The following is a 21,145-nucleotide window of genomic DNA, read 5'->3' as shown; positions in this document are numbered from 1 at the left end:
CCTACAAGCGTTCAAACATTTTTTTGCGCTCTAGATTAGAGCTCTGCTGGCATTTGAATAGGACCCTTGGGCGTTCAAATGCCAGGTGGGATTTTCAACTGATTTGGGTCAACCCTATAAATACTAATATTTGAGTTTTAGGACTTTAGTGTGAGCATTTTGCATGAGAGAAAAATTGTATGGAAGAGCTACTACTGTCTAGAGTAGGGGTGTAAACGAGCCGAGCCTGAGCAAGCCGGCTGTTACTCAGGCTCGGCTCGAAATTAATTTCGAGCTTCTTTATTGGGCTCAGGCTCGGCTCACCTCAGCTCGAGCCGAGCCTGAGCCGAGCCTGATCGAGCCCGAGCCGAGCCCGAGTCTGAAACAAGCCTATTATCAAGCCTCATTTCGAGCCAAGCTGGCTCGAGCTGGACCGAGCCCAAGCCGAGCCACAACATATTTAAAGTGAAAAAAAGCTGAAATTGAATAACAAATTTTATCTGTAAATAAAATAAAAGCCAACCAAATTGACTATAAAATTTAAAATTAATCTCTGATTAGCAACCACACCCATTTTACAGGTAAATATAATAAAAGCCAACCAAATGAACTTAACTTAAATTATACAAAACCTTACTAAAGCCAAGCAAATTATCATACCAATTGCAAAATATTAACATAGATTCATCAAAATTTGGCTCAAAATAATCACACCAATTTCAAAAATTTTACTAGTAAACATAACAAAAGCCAACCAAATTATTTAACTTAAATTATACAAAATTTACTAAAGTCAAGCAAATTATCACACCAATTACAAAATATTAACATATGGTAACTCATCAAAATTTGGCTCAAAACAAATCCAAATTTTGACATGACATCCAAATCATAAGTGTATCACTTGCAAAATATTACAATATAAGTACTTAACTTATATCTTGCCAAATATTACAATAAAATCTGATAACATGCTAAATATTATAACTAAATTTATTTGGCACTCTCAAGTCTTAACACTAAAAAGAAGCTTCATCCTATAACTGCAAAAAAAAAAAAGGAAATAAGTTAATTGCAGCTTAAACATCATGCAACTAGTATAAACAAACAATGATAGGAAAATTCAGAAAATTCAGTTGTTAATTGGTATGCCATGATCACTGAACATATAAAAAGAAAAGATCTTAGTTTGGCCTAATGGTTGGCACATATACTTACAATCATTATTTATGCACAAGAAACTAAGAAATATGTATAACCTAAATATTCAGTGATCATGGCATACCAATTAAGTCAAATAATACTTTTTAATATATCCCTTGCCTTTTCTATCATCTATGCAAATGAAAATGTTATACAAATGGAAAAGACATACAATATATGATATCTAAAGATCAAACTACATTTGGAATCCTCACAAACACATTATCCATTGTCGGTACCTAAAGAAAATAAGATTATAAAAAAGAAGTCAGCAATAGTTTATAAAAGCATAAAATGAAAAAAATTTATTATAAGAAGTATAGTACACATACCCTAGAAGAGCTGATTTGTTTTTTTAATGATTCTCTAATCCAATTTCCTCCACATATCAAAGCCTCCACTGTCTCGGAAGATAAAGAGCTTCGAAAATCATTTAGAACTCTACCACCGGCGCTAAAAGCTGATTCAGATGCAACAGTGGTAATAGGAACCAAAAGGATATCTCGAGCCATTTTGGAAAGAATAGGAAATTTCAACATGTTTAGTCTCCACCATTTTAGAGCATCAAACTTGTCAATCAAACTTGTAGTCTGCTCCTCTAAGTATATTTCTAATTCAGATTTCAGAGGTTCAACTGCATTTGTTGATTCCAAAAAATTTTTAAACTCTGCTTGATCTTCTGATCCTTTAGCATCAATCAAGTCATCACTCTTATCAAGTTGAGATCTATCATTCATTCTATTATTTTCACCTGATGCATTCTCAAGTTCATATGATTCAAAAATAGTATACAACACTCTGTGGACCCTTTGCATGTTTATTTGAGCTTCTGCAAAGCAATATATTTTTGGAAAACAAAAATTAATAAGCTTCATTTTGTATCGGGGATCTAATATTGCTGCCACTGCCAATAACATATCACATTATTTCCAATACTTATCAAATTTCTTTCTCATTTCTATAGCCATATCCTTCAAAAAGTAGAATTCACTTTCACATCCTTTATTTAAAGCTTCTTTCACTTTCCATAAATCAATCAAAAATAGATTTGCAGTAGGATATGAACTTCCCGATATAATTTGAGTAACATCATAAAAATTTTTCAAATATTCACAGACTTTTGCAGCTTTAAACCAATCATCTTCTGAAGGTAGCCATTTGTAATTTGCATCTCTCGTTGCATATTGTTTAAAAAATTTTTGGTTCACAAAAGCATGCTCTAACATAACATATGTAGAATTCCAACGAGCTACAACATCCAAAGCTAAACCCTTAGAAGTAGGAACAGAGAGTTGTCTTACAATTTCACCAAATTTGTACATACGCGAAGGACTCTTTTTTAAGTAAGTAACACTGCATCTGATATTTTCAATGACATCTTGAATGACATGGATCCCATCTTGAACAACTAGATTTAAAATGTGAGCACAACATCTAATATGAAAAATAAGCCCCTTGAAGTACAATTTATCTCTAACTTGAAAGTTATTCATAATAGTCTTAGCAACAACATCATTGGCGGAGGCATTGTCTAAGGTAATAGTTGATACTTTATCCTCTATTTCCCAAGCAATTAAATAATCAATAATAGCATCTGAAATAACAACTCCAGTGTGTGGAGGTTCCAATTGACAAAAGTTGATAATCGTTTTTGTAAAGTCCAATCAAAATCGACAAAATGAGCAGTCAAAGACATATACCCAATATTTTGATTTGAGGTCCACAAATCTGAAGTCAAACTAATTCTATTAGTTCCTTTCAAAAGCAATTTCACTTCTTCTTTTGCAGATTCATATACTTTCATAACATCACTTCTCATTGTGTTTCTAGAAATCTGTTCATAACGTGGATTAAGAATCTTCAGAAGAATATTGAACCATGTATGCTCAATTATATTAAAAGGATACTCATGTACCATCATCATTTTTGCCATTATTTCTCTCACCACATTTTGGTTGTATCCTGATAAAATAGTTTTGAGATAATTTTCTTCTATAGTTGAAGTCCCAGTAACACTAGATGCAGAAGCAAAAGGAATTTTTTTTTTTGTCCTTTGCCTATCAAACCAATGCAAAATTTCACATGTCTTTTTATTTGTGAAGTTGTGCCTTGCTTAGGAACACTAAATAATGACGGGCAATTATTACATCGATACTTTTCTAACTCTTCTCCATTTTTTTTCACCTTAACCCGCTTGACATACAACCATACATCAGAAGTTCTTCTTCTCCCTTTCTTTTGACTATTACTTTCTTCTTCCTTGTTAGTTTCATTTTCCTCTTCACCAATATCAATTTCAATAGGTTCATTTTCACTAACAGCATCAGAAAGATTCTTAGTTACCGACTCTGACATCTACATAAAAAAACAAAAAACAAAAACAGAAATACTACTTAAATTTTTATAATACTTAATTAGTAAAAACAAAAATAGATGTGACGGATACAGTTAATCGCCAAGGGAAACATCATATCAAATCATCTACAAGGACATACCCTTTGTCCAAAAGATGACATCAAAATATTGATATTTAATTAAATTTAGTTATACTAACTTTTTATCTACTTTATCATTCTCAAATATAAATATGAAATTATTACTAGCTGAAACAAAAGGACTATCTGAAGGGATAGAGTCATTGAAATATATATTTGCATCTAAACATCCAAGAAGACTTGTTCCATGATAGAAGTGCCATTTCCTATTCTTTAGTACCACAAGAAAGAAAAGAAAAAGAACTCTTTTGGTACATGGTTTAATGAGGCAGTGCAAATCCCTAGAAAATTGAGATGGACGCAATGCAATGGGCATTTACCAAATCAATTGTTCCACATGCACCTTGGTCTATCACCCTTAGGAATACTATCACCCTTAAGTCTATCTACTAGTTAATGGTTTGCTTGGTTAAAACATAGTACATAAAAGCTACTGAAAGATGCTATTTGATGTACAGAGAAGATCACTTGGAATGTGAATAGAGTGGAAAAATGTGATTAAAGATGGTATAAGGTTTTCAACCCCCCTCATAAGGAAGGAATAGTCTTTCCAAGAGCATGATAAAGAACTATATGAAAACATATATTCTGATATGCTCCAATAGAAGTCAAGCACTATATGCAAACATATATGATTCGCTTAGTTAGTCTTCAACTATTGTAAAATATACCCATTTAGGTCTTTAGGAGCAGCTAAAAAGATGATCCAAATGGCAAGTAGCACTTTTGAATAACAAAATAAAACATTAAAAATTTTCACAAAGCATCTAAGATCCATCCAGCAAGAATGTATACATAACTCACATTCAATAAGCTATTTAGAGAATTTTGACATGCTTGGGTAAAGAAGCCGGCTATTTAGAGATCCTACATAGCTTCCTCCAAGCTATGGCATACATAAGTTTACAGTCTTGAGGACGCCATCTTTTTTAATACTAAAATTCCCATGTATGAAGCTAGTGTTGATCTTTAATTAGCTTTGAGTTCTTATTCCTCAAATAAGAACATCACAAACCTTTATCTAGGTGAATAAAGAGGAAAAAGACTAAAATACCATAATATAGAAAGATTAAACTGCCCTTAACATCAAAATGATATAGAAAGTATAATACTACAAACGAGTACAAGTAGAGAAATCATACCTCTTGCCGGTCGATGGAGGAGGATGACGCGGCGGCTTAGAGAAGGAATGGTGAGGCTACGAGCGGCGACGGCTTGGAGAAGGGAGGTGAGGCGACGACGCGACGGCGACAGCTTGGAGAAGGGAGGTGAGGCGACGACGCGACAGCGACGGCTTGGAGAAGAAAGGGTGAGGCTACGATGGCTTGGAGAAGGGAGGTGAGGCGATGGCTTAGAGAAGGAATGGTGAGGCTACGACGCGACGGCGACGACTTGGAGAAGGAAGGTGAGGCGGAGCTTCGCGGGAGGAGGACGATGCGGCAGCCGACAGGAGTTTTGGAGAAGGAAGGTGAGATTTGGGGATTAGGGTTTTATTATTTACTTTTATACCGAGCCGATCGAGTCGAGCCTGAGCGAGCCGACTTCAGCTCAGGCTCGGCTTGATAGTGATTTCGAGCCTATTTTAGCAGCTCGGGCTCGGCTCAGCTCTGACCGAGCCGAGCCGGACTCGAGCTACAGTCGAGCCGAGCCCAAGCTGCTCGACAAGCTTGACACCCCTAGTTTAGAGTGAGATTAGAGTTGTAAACTCTTTGTATTTGGTGATTCGCATAGTGGATTGAAGATTGCTCCGCCCGTAGGCATAGTGGATTGTAAACTCTTTTTTTTCTGTTTGTGGTTTGCATTTATTTGGAGTTCTCTTTTGTGATTAACTTGGGTATTAGAAGATCTCTACAACTAGCACCTTGATATTGGAGTTCTCATATTGGTATTGATATTAGCTTTATTAATATTTGATTTGCCCTAATTATTGCTATCCCATTTGGATGTGTTTGAGGGTGAAGAGTTTTTGCTTCCACTTCCCTTAGTGTCAGAGCCAAATGTTCCAACTTAGGGCTTGAATTTAGGGATAGCATTGAATTTGGGGTTAACATTGATTTGCAAATATGTCTGAATCATCCAAATCAGAAAAAATTGTTTCAATTACAAAGTTTAAAGTAGAGAAATTTGATGGCACTAATATTTTTGAGATGTGGCAATGTGAAGTGATGGACTTCTTGTTTCAACAAGAATTTGACATTATATTAGAAGAAAAGCTTGAAGAAATCACAGATAAGGATTATGAGAAAATGAATCGGCAAGCCTGTAGCTCCATTAGGCTTTGTTTAGTGAAAGATCAAAAGTACTTTGTGATGAAGGAGACTTCGATAAAGAGCTTGTGGAAGAAATTGGAAAACAAGTTTATGACTAAGAGCATTGAGAATAGGGTCTATTTTAAGAAGTTTTTTTTTTTAATTTCAGTACAAGGTTGGAACGCCTAGGCTAAGCATTTGAATGCCTTCAACAAGTTACTTATGGATTTGCAAAATTTGGATGTAAAAATATTTGATAAAGACAAAGCTTTGGTGTTATTGAATTCGTTACCCGATGTATACGATTATTTGACTACTACCTTACTATATGGAAAAGAATCTATTTATTATAATGATATTGCAAATACATTGATAAATAATGAATATTGCAAGATGGATAAGTAGGTTCATACGGACTCTCTATCTGAAGCTTTGATAATGTGTAGTAGGTCAAAACTGGAAAGCTTAGCTAGCGGGGTCTATCGTCTAGCAGAGATATTCCCGCTAGAGATGAGTGTTCATATTGTCACAACAAAGGGCATTGGAAAAAAAGATTGTCCGGCTTTGAATGGCAGGGATCAACAAAAGGAAAAAGCAAATGTGGCCAATTTTAAAGATGAGTTTAATAATTTGGATTTGGATATTGCAATTAGCAGTTCATCTGTACCATGTCATATAGATGAGTGGATTTTAGATTCGGGTTGCACTTATCATATGAGTTATCATCAAGATTGGTTTTGCACTTTTAAAGAATTGAGCAATGACATAGGTTTTATGGGTAATAATACCTGTAAAATTAAAAGAATTGGTACAGTTCATTTTCAATTGTACGATGGATTAGTGAGGGAGTTGACATGGATTCTATATGTCCATAATTTAAAAAAGAATCTCATCTCATTAAGCACATTGGAATCCAAAGGCTTCACAATCATAATGAAAGACATAATTTTGAAAATTGCATTGGGAACTCGAGTTGTGATAAAAGGCCTTTGAAAAATGAATTTATATTTTTTGCAGGGCAAGACTGTGATAGGCAAACATGGTCATGAATCATAAAGCCCAAATTTGAAAAATGAGGTTTCTAAAAGAGTTGTAACTTTTGGAAAGTCTTCTATTATGAATCAAAAGCATTTACAGAATGGCATAAGCAAATATTTTTCACAGCAGATGGAGAATGAAATCCTTAGTGCTCCGCCAAAGTCTACCAAAGTAGAGAATTTGGATGTATAAGACTCAAGTATGCATAAGGTGAAGACCTCAACTTAGAAAATTTAACAGAAAGAAAAATTAATTATAGTTAGTAGATCGAGAAGGAAGACTCAGGAGTTTGCACAGTGTTCTAACAGAATGACATATACACTTTTGGTTGTTCACGACAACAGTACAATTGTGACTATGGTAAGGTCCAACATTGCTTGGACTTGACCAATTATTTGCATATTTGATTATTTGGAATTGGCATGGTACACTCACTCACTCTTTGCATTGGTGGAGATAATTGTTTGGGATCTTTGAAGTCTCACCATGGTTAGTTGCCTTTGGGTTTTAGAATAGTGCACACACTTTGCAACGGTGAAAACCATTTGAAGTGTTTTGAAATTCTTGCAATATTTGTTTGTTTTGGATTTGGTGTCTTTCGACACAAATTTGCAAGCATTATAATTATGGGATTTGCAATTGCTTTGCAGTGGTGGAGAGTGATTTGCTAGAATGTTGAGTTCTTTGCGAAGGTGAAGAATTGTTGAAGTTTAGCTCAAACTCAGTTTTCATTAGTGTTTTATTTAGTTATGGTGCTGGGGCGTTCGAACAAAAAGCCTTGAGAAGCTTTGCACATGAAAGGCATTCGAACGGTCCCTTAGGGCATTCGAACACAAAGTCCAGAGAAGTTTTGCACTATGCAGGCATTCGAACAATTTCTGGGGGCGTTCGAACGAGTTTTTCCGAGAGGATTTACACTCTGCATGCATTTAAACGATCCCACATGCATTTAAATGCCCTTTTGCGCTCAAATTAGAGTTATGCTGGTGTTTGAATGGGACCCTCGGACATTCGAATGCTAAGCAGAATTTTCAGTTGATTTGAGTATGCCCTATAAATACTAATGTTTGGGTTTTATAGTTTTGGTGTGAGCATTTTGCATGAGAGAAAATTATAAGGAAGAGCCATCATTGTTTAAAGTGAGATTAGAGTTGTAAACTCTTTGTATTTGGTGATTCGTATAGTGGATTGAAGATTGCTCCACCCTTGGACGTAAGCATATCGCCGAACCACGTAAATCTTATCTCTTCCTCTTTTCTCTTTCTGGTTTGCATTAATTTGGAGTTCCCTTTTGTGATTAACTTAGGTATTAGAATATCTCTACAACTAGCATCTTAATATTGGAGTTCTCATATTAATATTGATATTAGCTTTGCTTCCACTTCTCTCACCTATTGGGCTATTTAGCACAACAATATCCACCTAAGATTCCTTTTTACAACTTATGCTGATTTTGTATTCTTTTTTAATCATTTTGTTTTATCTGTCTTGTATAATTTTCTAATACATAATATAATAGTAAATGTTGAATATACGTTGTTCATATGAAATAAAATGGATGACAGACATGTATCTTTATCCTATTAAACATAATCATATAATTAATTTTATCATCGGTTCAAAATCAGCATCTCCATTTGAAATTATGCAAGTTTGCAACTAACCATTTGTCCATCGAAGCGGTGCGTGCAGTCCTGAGAAATTTAGATAGATTTGAAATACTTGACAACTTATTTCATCCAAATAAATTTTCTAGACTTATGAAAATTTATTTGGATTAGAGACAGAAAATTCTCACACAGTATGACTTAAATTTGAGGTCTTATTTTTGGTATTAATATGAAGAAAGAAAGAAACCACAACTCTCGGACTGAAATAGTTTGATCTGCCACAAGCTCTCCTACACGAGCAGATTCCTTGTCAATGCTGAAGCTTTAAGACTCTGACGGATTCTGCCCACTAAGAGGCACGGCAGAAATTTTCGACAGAGTTTGAGCTACTTCTCCCATGTTTGGCCTACTCCCAGCATCCTTGTTCAAGCATCTCTCTATCAATCTAACCATCATCAGAGCCGAATCCATGCGATAACTCCCTTCCAGTAATGGATCCATGAATCCCACAAGCTTCTCCTTCACATCCTCTCCTCTAACAAAAGCATTCAAGGCATCAAAACCAATACCATTCCCTACTAGTACTGCAGAGGCCTCTCGTCCTGTAACAATCTCAAGTAGCACAACACCATAAGCATAGACATCAAGCTTTACAGAAACCAATCCGTGCTCTAAATACTCCGGAGCTGTATAGCCTCTCATCCCGACGATATGCCTAGTTAACGCGAATTCGCCTTCTTTCCCTCCTGCCAATCTTGCATGGCCAAAGTTTGAGATCTTAGCCCTGAAACTTTCATCTAGAAGGATGTTGCTGCTTCTAATATCCATATGCACATAAGCAGGCTCAGTGTAGCTGTGGAGATAGTCAAGTCCGTCAGCAACATCCAGAGCTATCTGCACTCTTTGCATCCAATTCAAAACCATAGAGCCACTTCTGTGGAATATCCAATTGCTCAAAGGCCCACGCTCTGCGAATTCGGAGATGAGATACCAGTGTCCTTGATCAAAGCACAGACCAAGAAGCCGAATCAAGTTGAAATGGTTGATCCGTTTCAGTATATCGATTTCCGCAGACACGTCTCTGTTGATCACTTTGACAGCAGAAGGAACTCCATTCAAAATGGCATGGTAGACCGAGCCCTCGATCCGCTTCTCGTCGCTGAAATTTCCAGTAGCTAGTGCTAGTTCTTCGTATTTGTACACATTCACAGAGAGCCCAATGCCAGCAATGTCTCCTGGCAACAAGGAATCACTGGTAAGGCCTGAATTCCCATGTGTTTTAGAGTCACTTGCCTGAATAATTGCATGAGTAGCAGCTTCCTTTCTAGTTCTCAGAAAGGCAAAAGCCACTACAGAGGCAATTAGGATTAAAGCAGCCACTGCAACTCCAATCACAATGTATACCACCTTGTGTGTTGAACTCTTTCCAGGTGGAGGAGAAGAGGGTGGAAAAGGAGGCGGCGGCTGCGAAGGAGATGTGACCTGAGACACCTTTGGTTGATTCTTGAGAGGAATGAGGAGGGTAGTAAAGGGATAGATGTCATTTGAACTGTCTAATTCATTAGCTTCATGGATGCTCTGCATCAGCACCCCAAACATCTGGCTTATTCTGAATACAGTATCTCCTGAATCCACCAAGTAGCTCACCAGGTAGTTGACACCATTGCTTCTCTGGCTTCTGGTAGGGCAAGCACATCTAAGAGGAACATTGATGTAATTCCCAGAGAGGAAGAAAGAAGATGAATTCTGAAGATTTTGCTTCTGCAAAGCTTGGCAACTGGAGAGTCCTTGAAAGGTGTTGTTTGCAATGATGAGAGCAATATCGCCACTTTGCACCAGATAAGAGGTGTTGGATTGGTAGTACTCACCCGAGCATGAGCAAGAGACAGGGACAAGCACCTTGGTGTTGGTGGAGAAGGTTGCATCCATGGAGACTAAATTGGCCTGGGAGAGGCTAGATGGGTCAGAGCCCAGGAGAGCAGAGATGGTTGCCACCGTATTAAATGGAGGTTGGGAATGAAAGGTGAGAAAAGTATTGCAGGACTTGGATTGGCCATTGCAGAAGTAGCCCAAGAGAGAGGTGGAGTTGTGTTCATTGGTGCAGTCTGTGATGTCTAGGCCTTCGTATGGCTGCTGGGATTCAAGTAGAAAAGGAAACGAAAGGAAGCAGAGGAGGAAGAGAAAGGTGAAGGATTTGGAAGCCATTTGGGTTTCTTCTGGGAGATAGGCCTTGGAAGAGAAAAGTAAATGAGCTGGATCTTAGTGGTGAGAAAAGTAAGGGGTCATTGACCTCTTCTCTTAACTGAAAGAACATATGTTTCTTGAGGAGTTCTATGGGTGTTGGCCATTGGTTTCCTACTATGAAAAGCTCATCAAAATTGAAGGTTTCCCCTCTGCTAAATGGTGGTGGATTAAGTCAAATCTTGTTTAAGGAATATGAAAATAATTAAACTCTAAGGTCATTCATTCACAATTGATGTTATAGATTCCTGACCAACTAATCCTACCTAATTTTGAGGAAATTTCAAGATAACTTTTTTTCTATTTGGAAAAACAAATAAAGATTCTACAATAATAACACACAACTAAAAGTTTTAATATAAAATACAAGGTATGGCATGAGAAGATAGAAACTTCTATTGCGCCTAATCTATGCAAAAAGAATACACATATGAGAATAATGAGATGGTTTTATCCTTATGTTAGTGCTGGACATGATTCTTGAAGCATATTTAAGATCATTGGTGGATACAAAGTAGAAATTAAAGCTCACATATGTTATTTGTGTAATTATTTACTATGTCTTTTTTGAAAGGAAATTTCTCAGCCATTTAGGAGTTGAAGATACATTTCTTCTAGGGAGAAAACTTGAACATTGTAGAGCTAAGTTAAGGTTTTGGACCATTTAGAAGATTTTTTTTCTTTCTTTCTTTTTCTTGTTTTTCCTTAGATCTGCAACTTAATGCACCTATAGACTATGTCATTTAGTTTGAATTGATCTAACTAGTAGTCTGAAATTACTTAGCTCTTCCTTCTTTTTTCCTACCATATATGCAAAGAGATAGACTCTCTCACCTATATAAAATTGGACTAAGATCTGACGCTTTAAGAATTGGACTCAAATCATGCATATATAGTATTTCAGTGAAAAATCTATTACATTTTATATCTAATACTTATGGGAGGATTTGAATACATAACCTCTGTCATAAAGGTTACAAAGACCCGCCAATATTTTATAGTTTTTTCTTTCTTTTTTACTTTTATTTTTACTTTTTTATATATAGTTTTTGAGTTAATAGGCTAATCATATGTCAGATAAAGTCTTCCAGATATATATAGATTTGGCAACTAAATTAACTCTCTTAAGAGCATCTCTAAGGGAGGGCTCTATAATTCGAGCCAAGCCAACAACCAGGTGCACTCAAATGTATCGGGCTGTATATTTATTATTTAATTAATATAATATATATATTAATATATTATATTTTAAATCACTTAATAAGTCTTCTTAATATTATTATTTTTAATAAAAAATATATAATTAGAAAACTCTCATTGATATCTTTATAATAAGACTAATATTCAATAGTTTCATAAATAATTTTAAATTACTATTTTTTTAATTAAAAACATCGAAATTATATTACATGAAATAAAAATAAAACATTTTAAATAACTTAAATAATTTAATATTAGACTCCTTTTAAAAATCTCGATGGGAGCATTCTAATGCTATTATTTTTATTAAAAATTAATTAGCAAAAATAATTATATATTTTGTCTAATTAATTAGATTATTTAATAAAGGATACAGACAGAATTTAAATTTTCAGATTAAACTTTTGTAGGGCAAAATTGGTATTTCTAAAAATTAAATAGTATTAGAACTGGGCTCCAAATTTTTAGATGGGGCTCCAAATTTAAAGATCCACTATAATTGGCTCCAAATTTGGAGCCAGATTGGAGCTCCACCGGGCTCCAAATTTAGAGTTTTGGAGCCCGGTTGGAGATACTCTAATAAATGAGTTACAATAAGTCTTAATTATAGAAACATACGGTAGTATAGGAGAAAATTTACTAAATATCAATTGCAAAATTTATCAGGAATATTGAACTTTATCACTTTTGTCATGAGCTAGTAATCACTTACCATACTCCAGTGGTGATCCTTTTGTTTTTTTTCAGTATATTTGAACCATAGTTGGAAATTGGCAAACTTGGTTTGAATTTTTTTGCAAAAATATAAGATACAAATTTGCAAAGAGTTCAGTGCCATACCATCATACTAGTTTGCCATCTAATGCAGTTGGTATAAATTTCTATGCAAAGAATTCAGTGCCATACCATACCATTATATAAATTTCTATGCTGGCGGTTGAAAGTATATTTGACTTTGATGCAAAGTTTCCAGCAACCATTTTAATTGGAACTAAGTGTTTTGATTTAGAGTTATCATGTACTACTTCGATTAATTTATTTTCTCTTTATTGCCTATTCTATATATTAAGTATGCTAATGAAATTGGAAAATATTTCGGGCCTTTGCAATTTTTTATAAAGTTTGCATCAAAGTTTACGGCCATGTAATCCGTTTAATAAACGAATTGTATTAATACGCCCCAAATAACCCAGCAATATATAATTATTTATTATTTTACTTTATATAAAAATTAATGTTTACTAACTTACCCTATATAAATAATATATTTTATAATAATTTATTTTCAACTCAAAATTTATACAATATAAAAATAATAATTCTAAGCATTAAGCCATTAACCATGCATTCAATCCTAACACAAATATAATCCATTATACAATAAACTCTCAGTTATACAAGCCATTAACCCACAAATCTTAACACAAATCTATTTTTATAATTACAACTGTAACAACAACAACTAATATTAACTAAAGTTTAATCCCAATGTCGGCCACGAACTAGCACTCGTCCGTGGAGGGAACGTACACCTCGAGGACGGAGATTAGAGACAGAGACAAAGATGACGAGTGTAGGAGAGGTAGATCGATTGACCGACGACAACGGTGATGGTGCGGGCGTGCAAGAATGATGGTGATCCGTCGGAGATATGAGAAGAGAAGGGCGGCGGTGGAGGCGAGGCCACAAAAAGGAGGATTAGAGGAGATCGGTCCTTGGGATTACAAAGCGGGTGAGAAGGTGGGAGGCCCGTCGGAGATTTGAGGGGAGAAGGGCTGTGGTGGAGGCAAGATGCTCATTGTAGGAGATTAGAGCTTTGGGATTTCGTAGAGGGTGAAAGGGTGGGAGGCTCGTCGAAGATATGAGGAGAGAAAGGCTACAGTAGAGGCGAGAGCTTATCATGGGCGACGATGGAGGCGAGAGGGAGGACGGGCATAAGTGATGGATGGGCTTTGAGATTTCAAAGAAGGTGGGAGCAATTGGTGAAAGAGAGGGTGTGAGGGTTAGGGCGTGAGTTAGGGTTATAACTTAGAAGTTTAATATTTATATAGTGGGGCTAGTGGGTTGGCGAGTTGACAGGTTGACTCGATTTGACCCATGTACTTAAACGGGTCAATGGTATAAATCCGAGCACGGCCCAATTATTAATCGAGTTAGACAGGTTGACCTATATGACTCGAACTCGATTAGATTAAACCTAAACTCGATTAAGAGTCGGATTATCAGGTCGAGTCAATTTTTGCCACATATAATAAAGTCCCGAGTTTAATAAAATTTATTATATAGTTCACATAATCTAGAAAGTAAGAAAATAAAATATGTGAGCATTACAAAGAAATACTTTATATAAGAGAAGAAAGACCTTTTTGTCCATAAAAAATTATTAAAAATAGAGATAATTTAGCCCATTATTTAATTTTTAAAATATTTAATTTGGGTAGAAAAATTAACTGTTTCACTTCAGTCGTAATGCTCGAAAAGTTTTGAAATACCTGAGGTAAAATAATTTTAAGTATAAATATAGATAAAAAATATATTTAACCCTTAATTTAACTTTAAAAAAAAGAAAAAGAAAAAACTCAAAACAGGTGTAAGGCCACTCTTCCCACGAGTCACGTAGTGGACTTGTTCTCTTTCCACGAATATAAGACGTGGACGTGGGTGGAGTACTCGGTCTGCATTAATTACGTTACATACACGCCGACAGCGACGGCACTGGAAGATGGAGAAAAGATAAATTGTTTTGTTTTTATACGAGAAGTTGACGGTTGGTAAGGAGGTTATTTGTAATAAATAAATAAATTATACTTCCACAACACTATCACTACTTTCTAACCCTATATATAGAAGCAAGTCTGGGCATGCCATTTGAAGTTTTATATTTTTTGATCATTTATGAGTCCGAAGGCTAGATATGAACTGGACAAAGGGACAACCCTTCCTAGATACAGAGACACTTTAGGTCTCACCGAGCTTTTAGCTGTCTAGTCTAGGCTTTAAGTTATATACGTCGCCGAACAATTGCTTTTAATCAAACGCCGCCGAAATCTGTTCCAAACCGTTGCGTTGCCAAGCTGTTCTTCAAAGCTAACCGCACTGTCGAGCCATCAACCGAATCAAGCCAAGCCACAAACCTACCAACCACCAAACAATTTCTCCACAATATTGTTTGGAATTGGAGTTGAACTCATGACCTTCTTTGTTATGAGTAATTCGGTTAAAATTTTAAAGTTGTTGTGATATCTTGCATATAGGTCCTTCTTTTCACACAAAATTATATAAAATACTAAACAAAAGTGGCTCCCTCTAGCTCTTTACTCTAGAAAATTAAAAAACATGCACTTCGTAGTTGGAAACTAGAAAAGATCTCAATGAATTGATTTGATGCTCTTCTTTTAAGGAAGAAAGTCAAGTTGAAAAGTTAAGCTATCTTTGGGCAAGTAAAGAAAGTCACTTTTATATTTATTTTTAATCATCAAATATCTGAAATAGAAAAGTCAAAACTGGTTACTTTCTTCTCTTCTTTTCTAGCAATCTCCTAAGTCGACCCACTGTTAGAAGGGTAATACATATAAGGTAGATTTATTAACATAAGCAGTGATTAATGTGATACATTTGAGAAGTCAACGAGTGTCAATTAATTCATAGAAGTATTTTCAATTATTTTATCAGAATTTTGTAGTTCGGAATATATTAGAGAACGAAATTACAAAGACCGATTTGGAGTCCACAGCCTAGAAAAAAGTCTAAATAGTAGTGTAATAGCCTCTCCATGAAGGGCACTCCTACAGTGGCCAACAAAGCTAGAAATGCTATTATTGAAATTACTCTTAAGGGAGAAGGCTCAATTGACTTCCATCCCAAGAAAAATGAGACCTTCCTTGTTAAGCTGTTCTTTTAAGCTAACCGCACTGTTGATTTATCAACCAAATGCTAAGCCACTAAACCACCAACCACCAAACAACTTATCCACAATATTATTTGGGGTTGGAGTTCCTCATAACCTCCTTAGTCATTAGCAAGATATATTTCTTTTCTCATCAGTAAAACATTGACAAAATATCTATTCCTTTTTTTTTAACATTGCTCGTCTTCCTCATAAATGCTCTATAAGAAGATCATGGATTTGAAATTAAGCTCAAGCCTATCAATTTCAATCATTATGTTTTTTATTGGCGCATCCTATGTTCAAACTATTGTGCTTCCTCACAAATTTATAATTTTTTACATGATCTACGACACTCCGGACTGACCTCCAAAAGAGTGAGCTAATCTCTATATGCTCTCATCTATCTTAAGAACTTTTTTTCCTCTTTTGTTTTTAAAAATAATGGGCATGCAAGTTATATATTAAAAAAATATATAAAATATCTCTCTTTTAACTTGTTTAACCCTTTTGTGGCAGACAACCCAAATAACACAAAAACTCATTTATAATACGATAATATAATTATGAACTAAATAATATGTTTATTATTTGAATAATTTATTTGTAACATAATAAAATTTGTGTATAACACAAACAAATTCGTGTTTAGAAATCTTAAACTATTTAATAAATATATTATCTTCGTGTTTGCATGACCTCGACCAGACTCGACCAGACTGCCACGTCTACTTGTAACATAAGAACTTAGCACTAATCCTTTTTAATTATGGTACGTATTACGTATCCAGATCATCATCACTCACCCGAATCCCGATGCGAAAACAGAGGATCCTCTGCAACTCGAACTCCGGGAATCTTTTCGTCCCACTTGTACTCACTCTGGCAGTTAGCTACCAAATTCCTGCATCCGATTCTGTAGACGATCCGCTCCCTGTTTCCATCGACAAAGTCCATACAGCTCCGGTTTGTTCGAAGCGACAGCAAACGAAACAAACCAAAAACGGAGATCACGATTCACAACGTTGCTTTTGATACTTTTTCTCTCCGTCTCTCTCTCTCTCTCTCTCTCTCTCTCTCTCTCTCTCTTCCAAATTTTGGGACTTGAGCTACAGTTCGACCCCTTTTCCCTTCTGGGTCTTGGAGCTTCTTGGCTCTCTCTATCTCCTCTCCCTTGATTCGATGGAAGGCGATAACTCGGCAGCTACCGAGCCCGGCGCCGATTTCGAGGATTCTCGCTCTGAAGGGAAGGGGAGGAGGTTATGGAAGAAGGTGAAGTACCAGTTGGTGGAGTACCATTCTTTGCCCGGATACCTCAAAGACAACGAGTACATCTTACGCCACTATCGAGCGGAATGGCCATTGAAGCAGATCCTCCTCAGCATCTTCACCATCCACAACGAGACCCTCAACGTTTGGACGTAAGCTTACCGCTTTCCATTTGCGAAAGATCGAATCTTTTCGGTGGAATCTTGTTCTTGGTTTGAGAATTTTCGTGAATTATGAAATGAAATGATTGTGTTAAGGATGGGAGAAGATATCGTCGTTTAAATCTGAGCTTCTCTCTACCATTTAGATGCATCCGTTTCTGTTGGCTTTTATGTATTGGCAGTACCAAAAAGATCCCAATTTTTTGCATTTAGTCCTAATTTCTTATAGTTACTAGAGTTACTACTATATGTAAAAAAAGCTGTGGATTTGTAGACAAACAGGGGAATCACTATTAGACAAACCATATCCAAATAAGTAAGCAAACAGTTCTTTTGCGTATAATTTTTTATTTTATTTTTATTTTTGACTTGGTTTATCCTTTGACTAGAAATTAGGAACAAAATTTAAGAGTGTTGATCTAACATCAAGTTGCTTTCATGATATTGAGAAGTCCTAGAAACAACATTTCTCCTCCACCTGTAAGGCTATAATTGGACAACAATATCTAAGCAGTTGACCAGCAGCCATACAGAAAATATTTATTGTAGGAGATGAAATGCTCTGGAAGTTGGCAAAACTATATGAAGAAAATAGGGAACTGTTTTATGGACTATGTCACAGACAATAAATTGTTTGAGGAGTTGTTCAAATCTTAGTCCTGAATTATACCAATATATGCGGCTGTTCTTACATATGGCATCAGATTTGTGGTGGTAATATTTTCAGTTATTTTTCTCCAACTTTGTAAACCCAATCAGATGATGTATCCTAGAGGATTTAACTAATGTTCCAGTTGATTTAGGTTACTTATGTTTAAAATACTTGTTTGACTTCACTCTAGTGGTTTTTTTTTTTTTTTTTTTGATTCAAGCTTCACTCTAGTGGTTTAATCAGCTTATGGATCTCTGTTGCAGCATAAGCTAATGTTGGATTTGAAACAAGAGCGGATGGATGTCTCTGGCTCCAGTTCTTTTCCATATATTTCTATAATCTACATGCACCTAATTTGCTTTTTATCTTTCTGACTGTAGGATTACTTACTGACTTGTTGCTAATTCTGAGGGTTCCCAAGGATAGTTTATGGTTTTAAACTAGTATATGTTTCTTCATTTCTTTGTTCTTTTTTTTTCTTGTACTTAAGTACAAGAACTTTACATCAATTGAGATGACTCACTTAAGGTATTGCTGAAGAGGATTCTTTATAGGGGTGGCTAGAATCCTTTATATTAGTTATGCCACTAACAGTCAATAGGACTGAGTTCATCCTTCATCAACATCAGCATACTTATCTTTCTTCTCTTATTAAGAAGTCATCAGATATGGGAATTAAACAAATATTCATGACTCATATTTGATGACAAAGTTCATATCATCTTTCAAATTGTTCACTACTCTTTACTTTTTTGTTAGCTTAGTTATTTGAAAATTTTGTTCCTTATCCTTCTAAAATGTTTACAAATTCTTGTACCAATTACTAGAATTCAAACTTTTTCTGATTTCTTTTCATTTCCTTTCTCTTTTTTTTTTGAGAAAAGACTGGGGATTATACCCCAATTAAGACCTGATTTCTTTTCTTGTTACTAACACTTAATGCACTTTCTATCAGGCACTTGATTGGATTCTTTCTTTTTCTGGCTCTGACCATATACACTGCAATGAAGGTCCCAAAGGTTGTAGACTTCCAGTCACTACAGCATTTGCCAGATGTGCTGAGAAAAACTGATCTACAGAAAATTCAGTCAGAACTTGTGGCTTGTCTCCCTTCGTTGCCTCACTTATCTGATTTACATAGATTGAAAGATGAGTTGAGGACCTCCCTGGCTTCTATTGACATGCTTCCGTCTTTATCCGGTTGGCATCTTCTGGAGCTTCTCTCAGATTGTTTGCCCCAGAGTTTAACCCACACTAATCAGACTAATGTATGCATGCTGGTAAATTCTCACTATCTTAACTTGATTCCTAGTAGAGTACTGCAGTTACTGTTAGGAAATTTAGTGAATCAATAATATGAACCTGATAATTTTTTCTATTGCTTTACAGATTAATTACCTAAAGAGAAAAAAAGAGAAAAAAATGTTGTTTCTGAGATAAGCATACTGATACTAGTTACAAACAATTATACTTCTCTCTGAATTTTGTCATGTGAAAGCAAGAAGTTATTACACTTTCAGTTGTATCGGATAAAGAAAAGAAATGTATGACCTTCCTTAAAACAACAGTTGCCAAATTAGAAAATAGGCACAATATCATATTCCATTATGTAGGTTGATCTTGAGATACTAGATTTGTGGATTTGAAATTTTGAATAGCTTATTATGGTTTTAGTAGAAATGCAATGATGCATGCTATTGAATTTATGTATCAGTTACATCTGTTGTTTTAACTATATTCTCTTTTATTTGTTAATATTTGAATCGCCTTGGATACCTGCCTAATTTCAGAATTATGTGATACCTTGTCTGTCTTGTCTACTGCCTACAATTTTCTGAAACCTTGGTTCAATATTTTTTGTTTCTTCTTCTGTAATGCAGCGGAGCGTGAAGGACGATATGGCTAACATGATAGCACCATTGCTGGTTAGGCCAATATCGCGCTGGCCATTCTTTGCTTTCTTAGGTGGTGCCATGTTTTGCCTTCTTGCAAGCAGTACCTGCCACCTCCTTTCCTGCCATTCTCGACGCCTTGCGTACATCATGCTTCGGCTTGATTATGCAGGCATTGCTGCCCTTATTGCCACCTCTTTCTATCCTCCTGTATACTACTCTTTCATGTGCCATCCCTTCTTCTGCAACCTTTACCTTAGCGTCATAACCATTCTAGGAATTGCGACCATCGCTGCCTCGCTCTTTCCTGTTTTCCAGAACCCCGAGTTCCGAACTATAAGAGCCAGCCTCTTCTTCGGAATGGGGGTATCAGGAGTGGTGCCTGTTCTCCACAAGCTCATTATTTTCCGTCACCGGCCCGAGGCAGTGCACACAACTGGGTATGAGATTTTAATGGGAGTTCTGTATGGCCTAGGAGCACTGGTGTATGCCGCTCGAATTCCAGAAAGATGGATGCCGGGAAAATTCGACATTGCTGGGCACAGTCATCAGCTCTTTCATGTGTTGGTTGTTGCTGGAGCATATACACACTATCATGCAGGCCTGGTTTACCTCAAGTGGAGAGATTTAGAAGGATGTTAGAAATGCTGCATGCTATGAAGTCTGAAGAACTTTGCTTAAGTTGCAATTTGATCCAAAATAGAGCCGAACAGCGTTAAGAACAAGTCCATATCAGCAGTGCAAGTGGCTGGTTAGTTGATGTGCACATAAGAGTTCTTGTATATCTGATAAAAGACTTTGTTCCCAAGAAGAATTAGTAGAATAAAATTTGTATGCTTTATTTACTGATTAGTGAGTTCTTGAAGCATGCGAAATTAGCATACAAGCTTGTTAGCTCAAACTTTCACATGACAACATTTGGCTCATTGTATTAAAGAGGAAAAAAAAAACATTCAGCAGTTGGAATGGAAGAGGAGCTGCTCTGGAAATCTGAGAGTGGCATCCATGGAGTGGCTTCAAATGAAAAGGTTATTATAACTTAACATCGTCTTAACCTTAACCTTTCTGACTGCCAACTAAGTTATTATACTTCGATGTATAGTGCTGGCGTCATAACCTCAACCTTTTCGACTGCCGACTAAGTTATTATACTTCCATGTATAGTGTTCAAATAATTAAAGAGGCTCATATTATATAAATAACACCGGTTTAATAGTGTCTAAAACACTATCAATCATTTTAGAAGACAAAAAAAGGGCTTGATCCTGAC

At 35.9% G+C, this 21,145-nt stretch overlaps 2 protein-coding genes across 3 annotated transcripts; one reads left to right on the top strand and one right to left on the bottom strand.

Annotated features, from left to right (window-relative positions):
* Window positions 1–8,772: 8,772 nt before the first annotated feature.
* Window positions 8,773–10,539, bottom strand: LOC140774291 (protein LYK5-like). The gene is made up of 2 exons (XM_073117219.1): window positions 10,443–10,539; window positions 8,773–10,351 (listed from the first exon to the last, which is right to left on the bottom strand). The coding sequence occupies exons 1-2, from the start codon at window positions 10,448–10,450 to the stop codon at window positions 8,899–8,901; spliced, it is 1,461 nt and encodes a 486-aa protein (XP_072973320.1). The 5' UTR covers window positions 10,451–10,539; the 3' UTR covers window positions 8,773–8,898.
* A 6,344-nt stretch (window positions 10,540–16,883) lies between these two features.
* Window positions 16,884–20,890, top strand: LOC140775157 (heptahelical transmembrane protein ADIPOR3-like). 2 transcript variants are annotated; one of them, XM_073118426.1, is made up of 3 exons: window positions 16,884–17,322; window positions 18,939–19,251; window positions 19,864–20,890. In XM_073118426.1, the coding sequence occupies exons 1-3, from the start codon at window positions 17,084–17,086 to the stop codon at window positions 20,515–20,517; spliced, it is 1,206 nt and encodes a 401-aa protein (XP_072974527.1). In that variant the 5' UTR covers window positions 16,884–17,083; the 3' UTR covers window positions 20,518–20,890. The 2 variants fall into 2 exon arrangements, with proteins under 2 accessions (XP_072974527.1, XP_072974525.1); XM_073118424.1 differs by having other exon boundaries at window positions 16,887–17,322; window positions 18,939–19,263; window positions 19,864–20,886.
* The last annotated feature ends 255 nt before the right edge of the window (window positions 20,891–21,145 follow it).

This window comes from Typha angustifolia, chromosome 13 (assembly GCF_048772165.1).
Source record: "Typha angustifolia cultivar Huaian chromosome 13, ASM4877216v1, whole genome shotgun sequence".
Lineage (NCBI taxonomy): Eukaryota > Viridiplantae > Streptophyta > Magnoliopsida > Poales > Typhaceae > Typha > Typha angustifolia.
The sequence above is the reverse complement of the archived record's forward strand: the minus strand, read 5'-3'. Positions and strand labels throughout refer to the sequence as shown.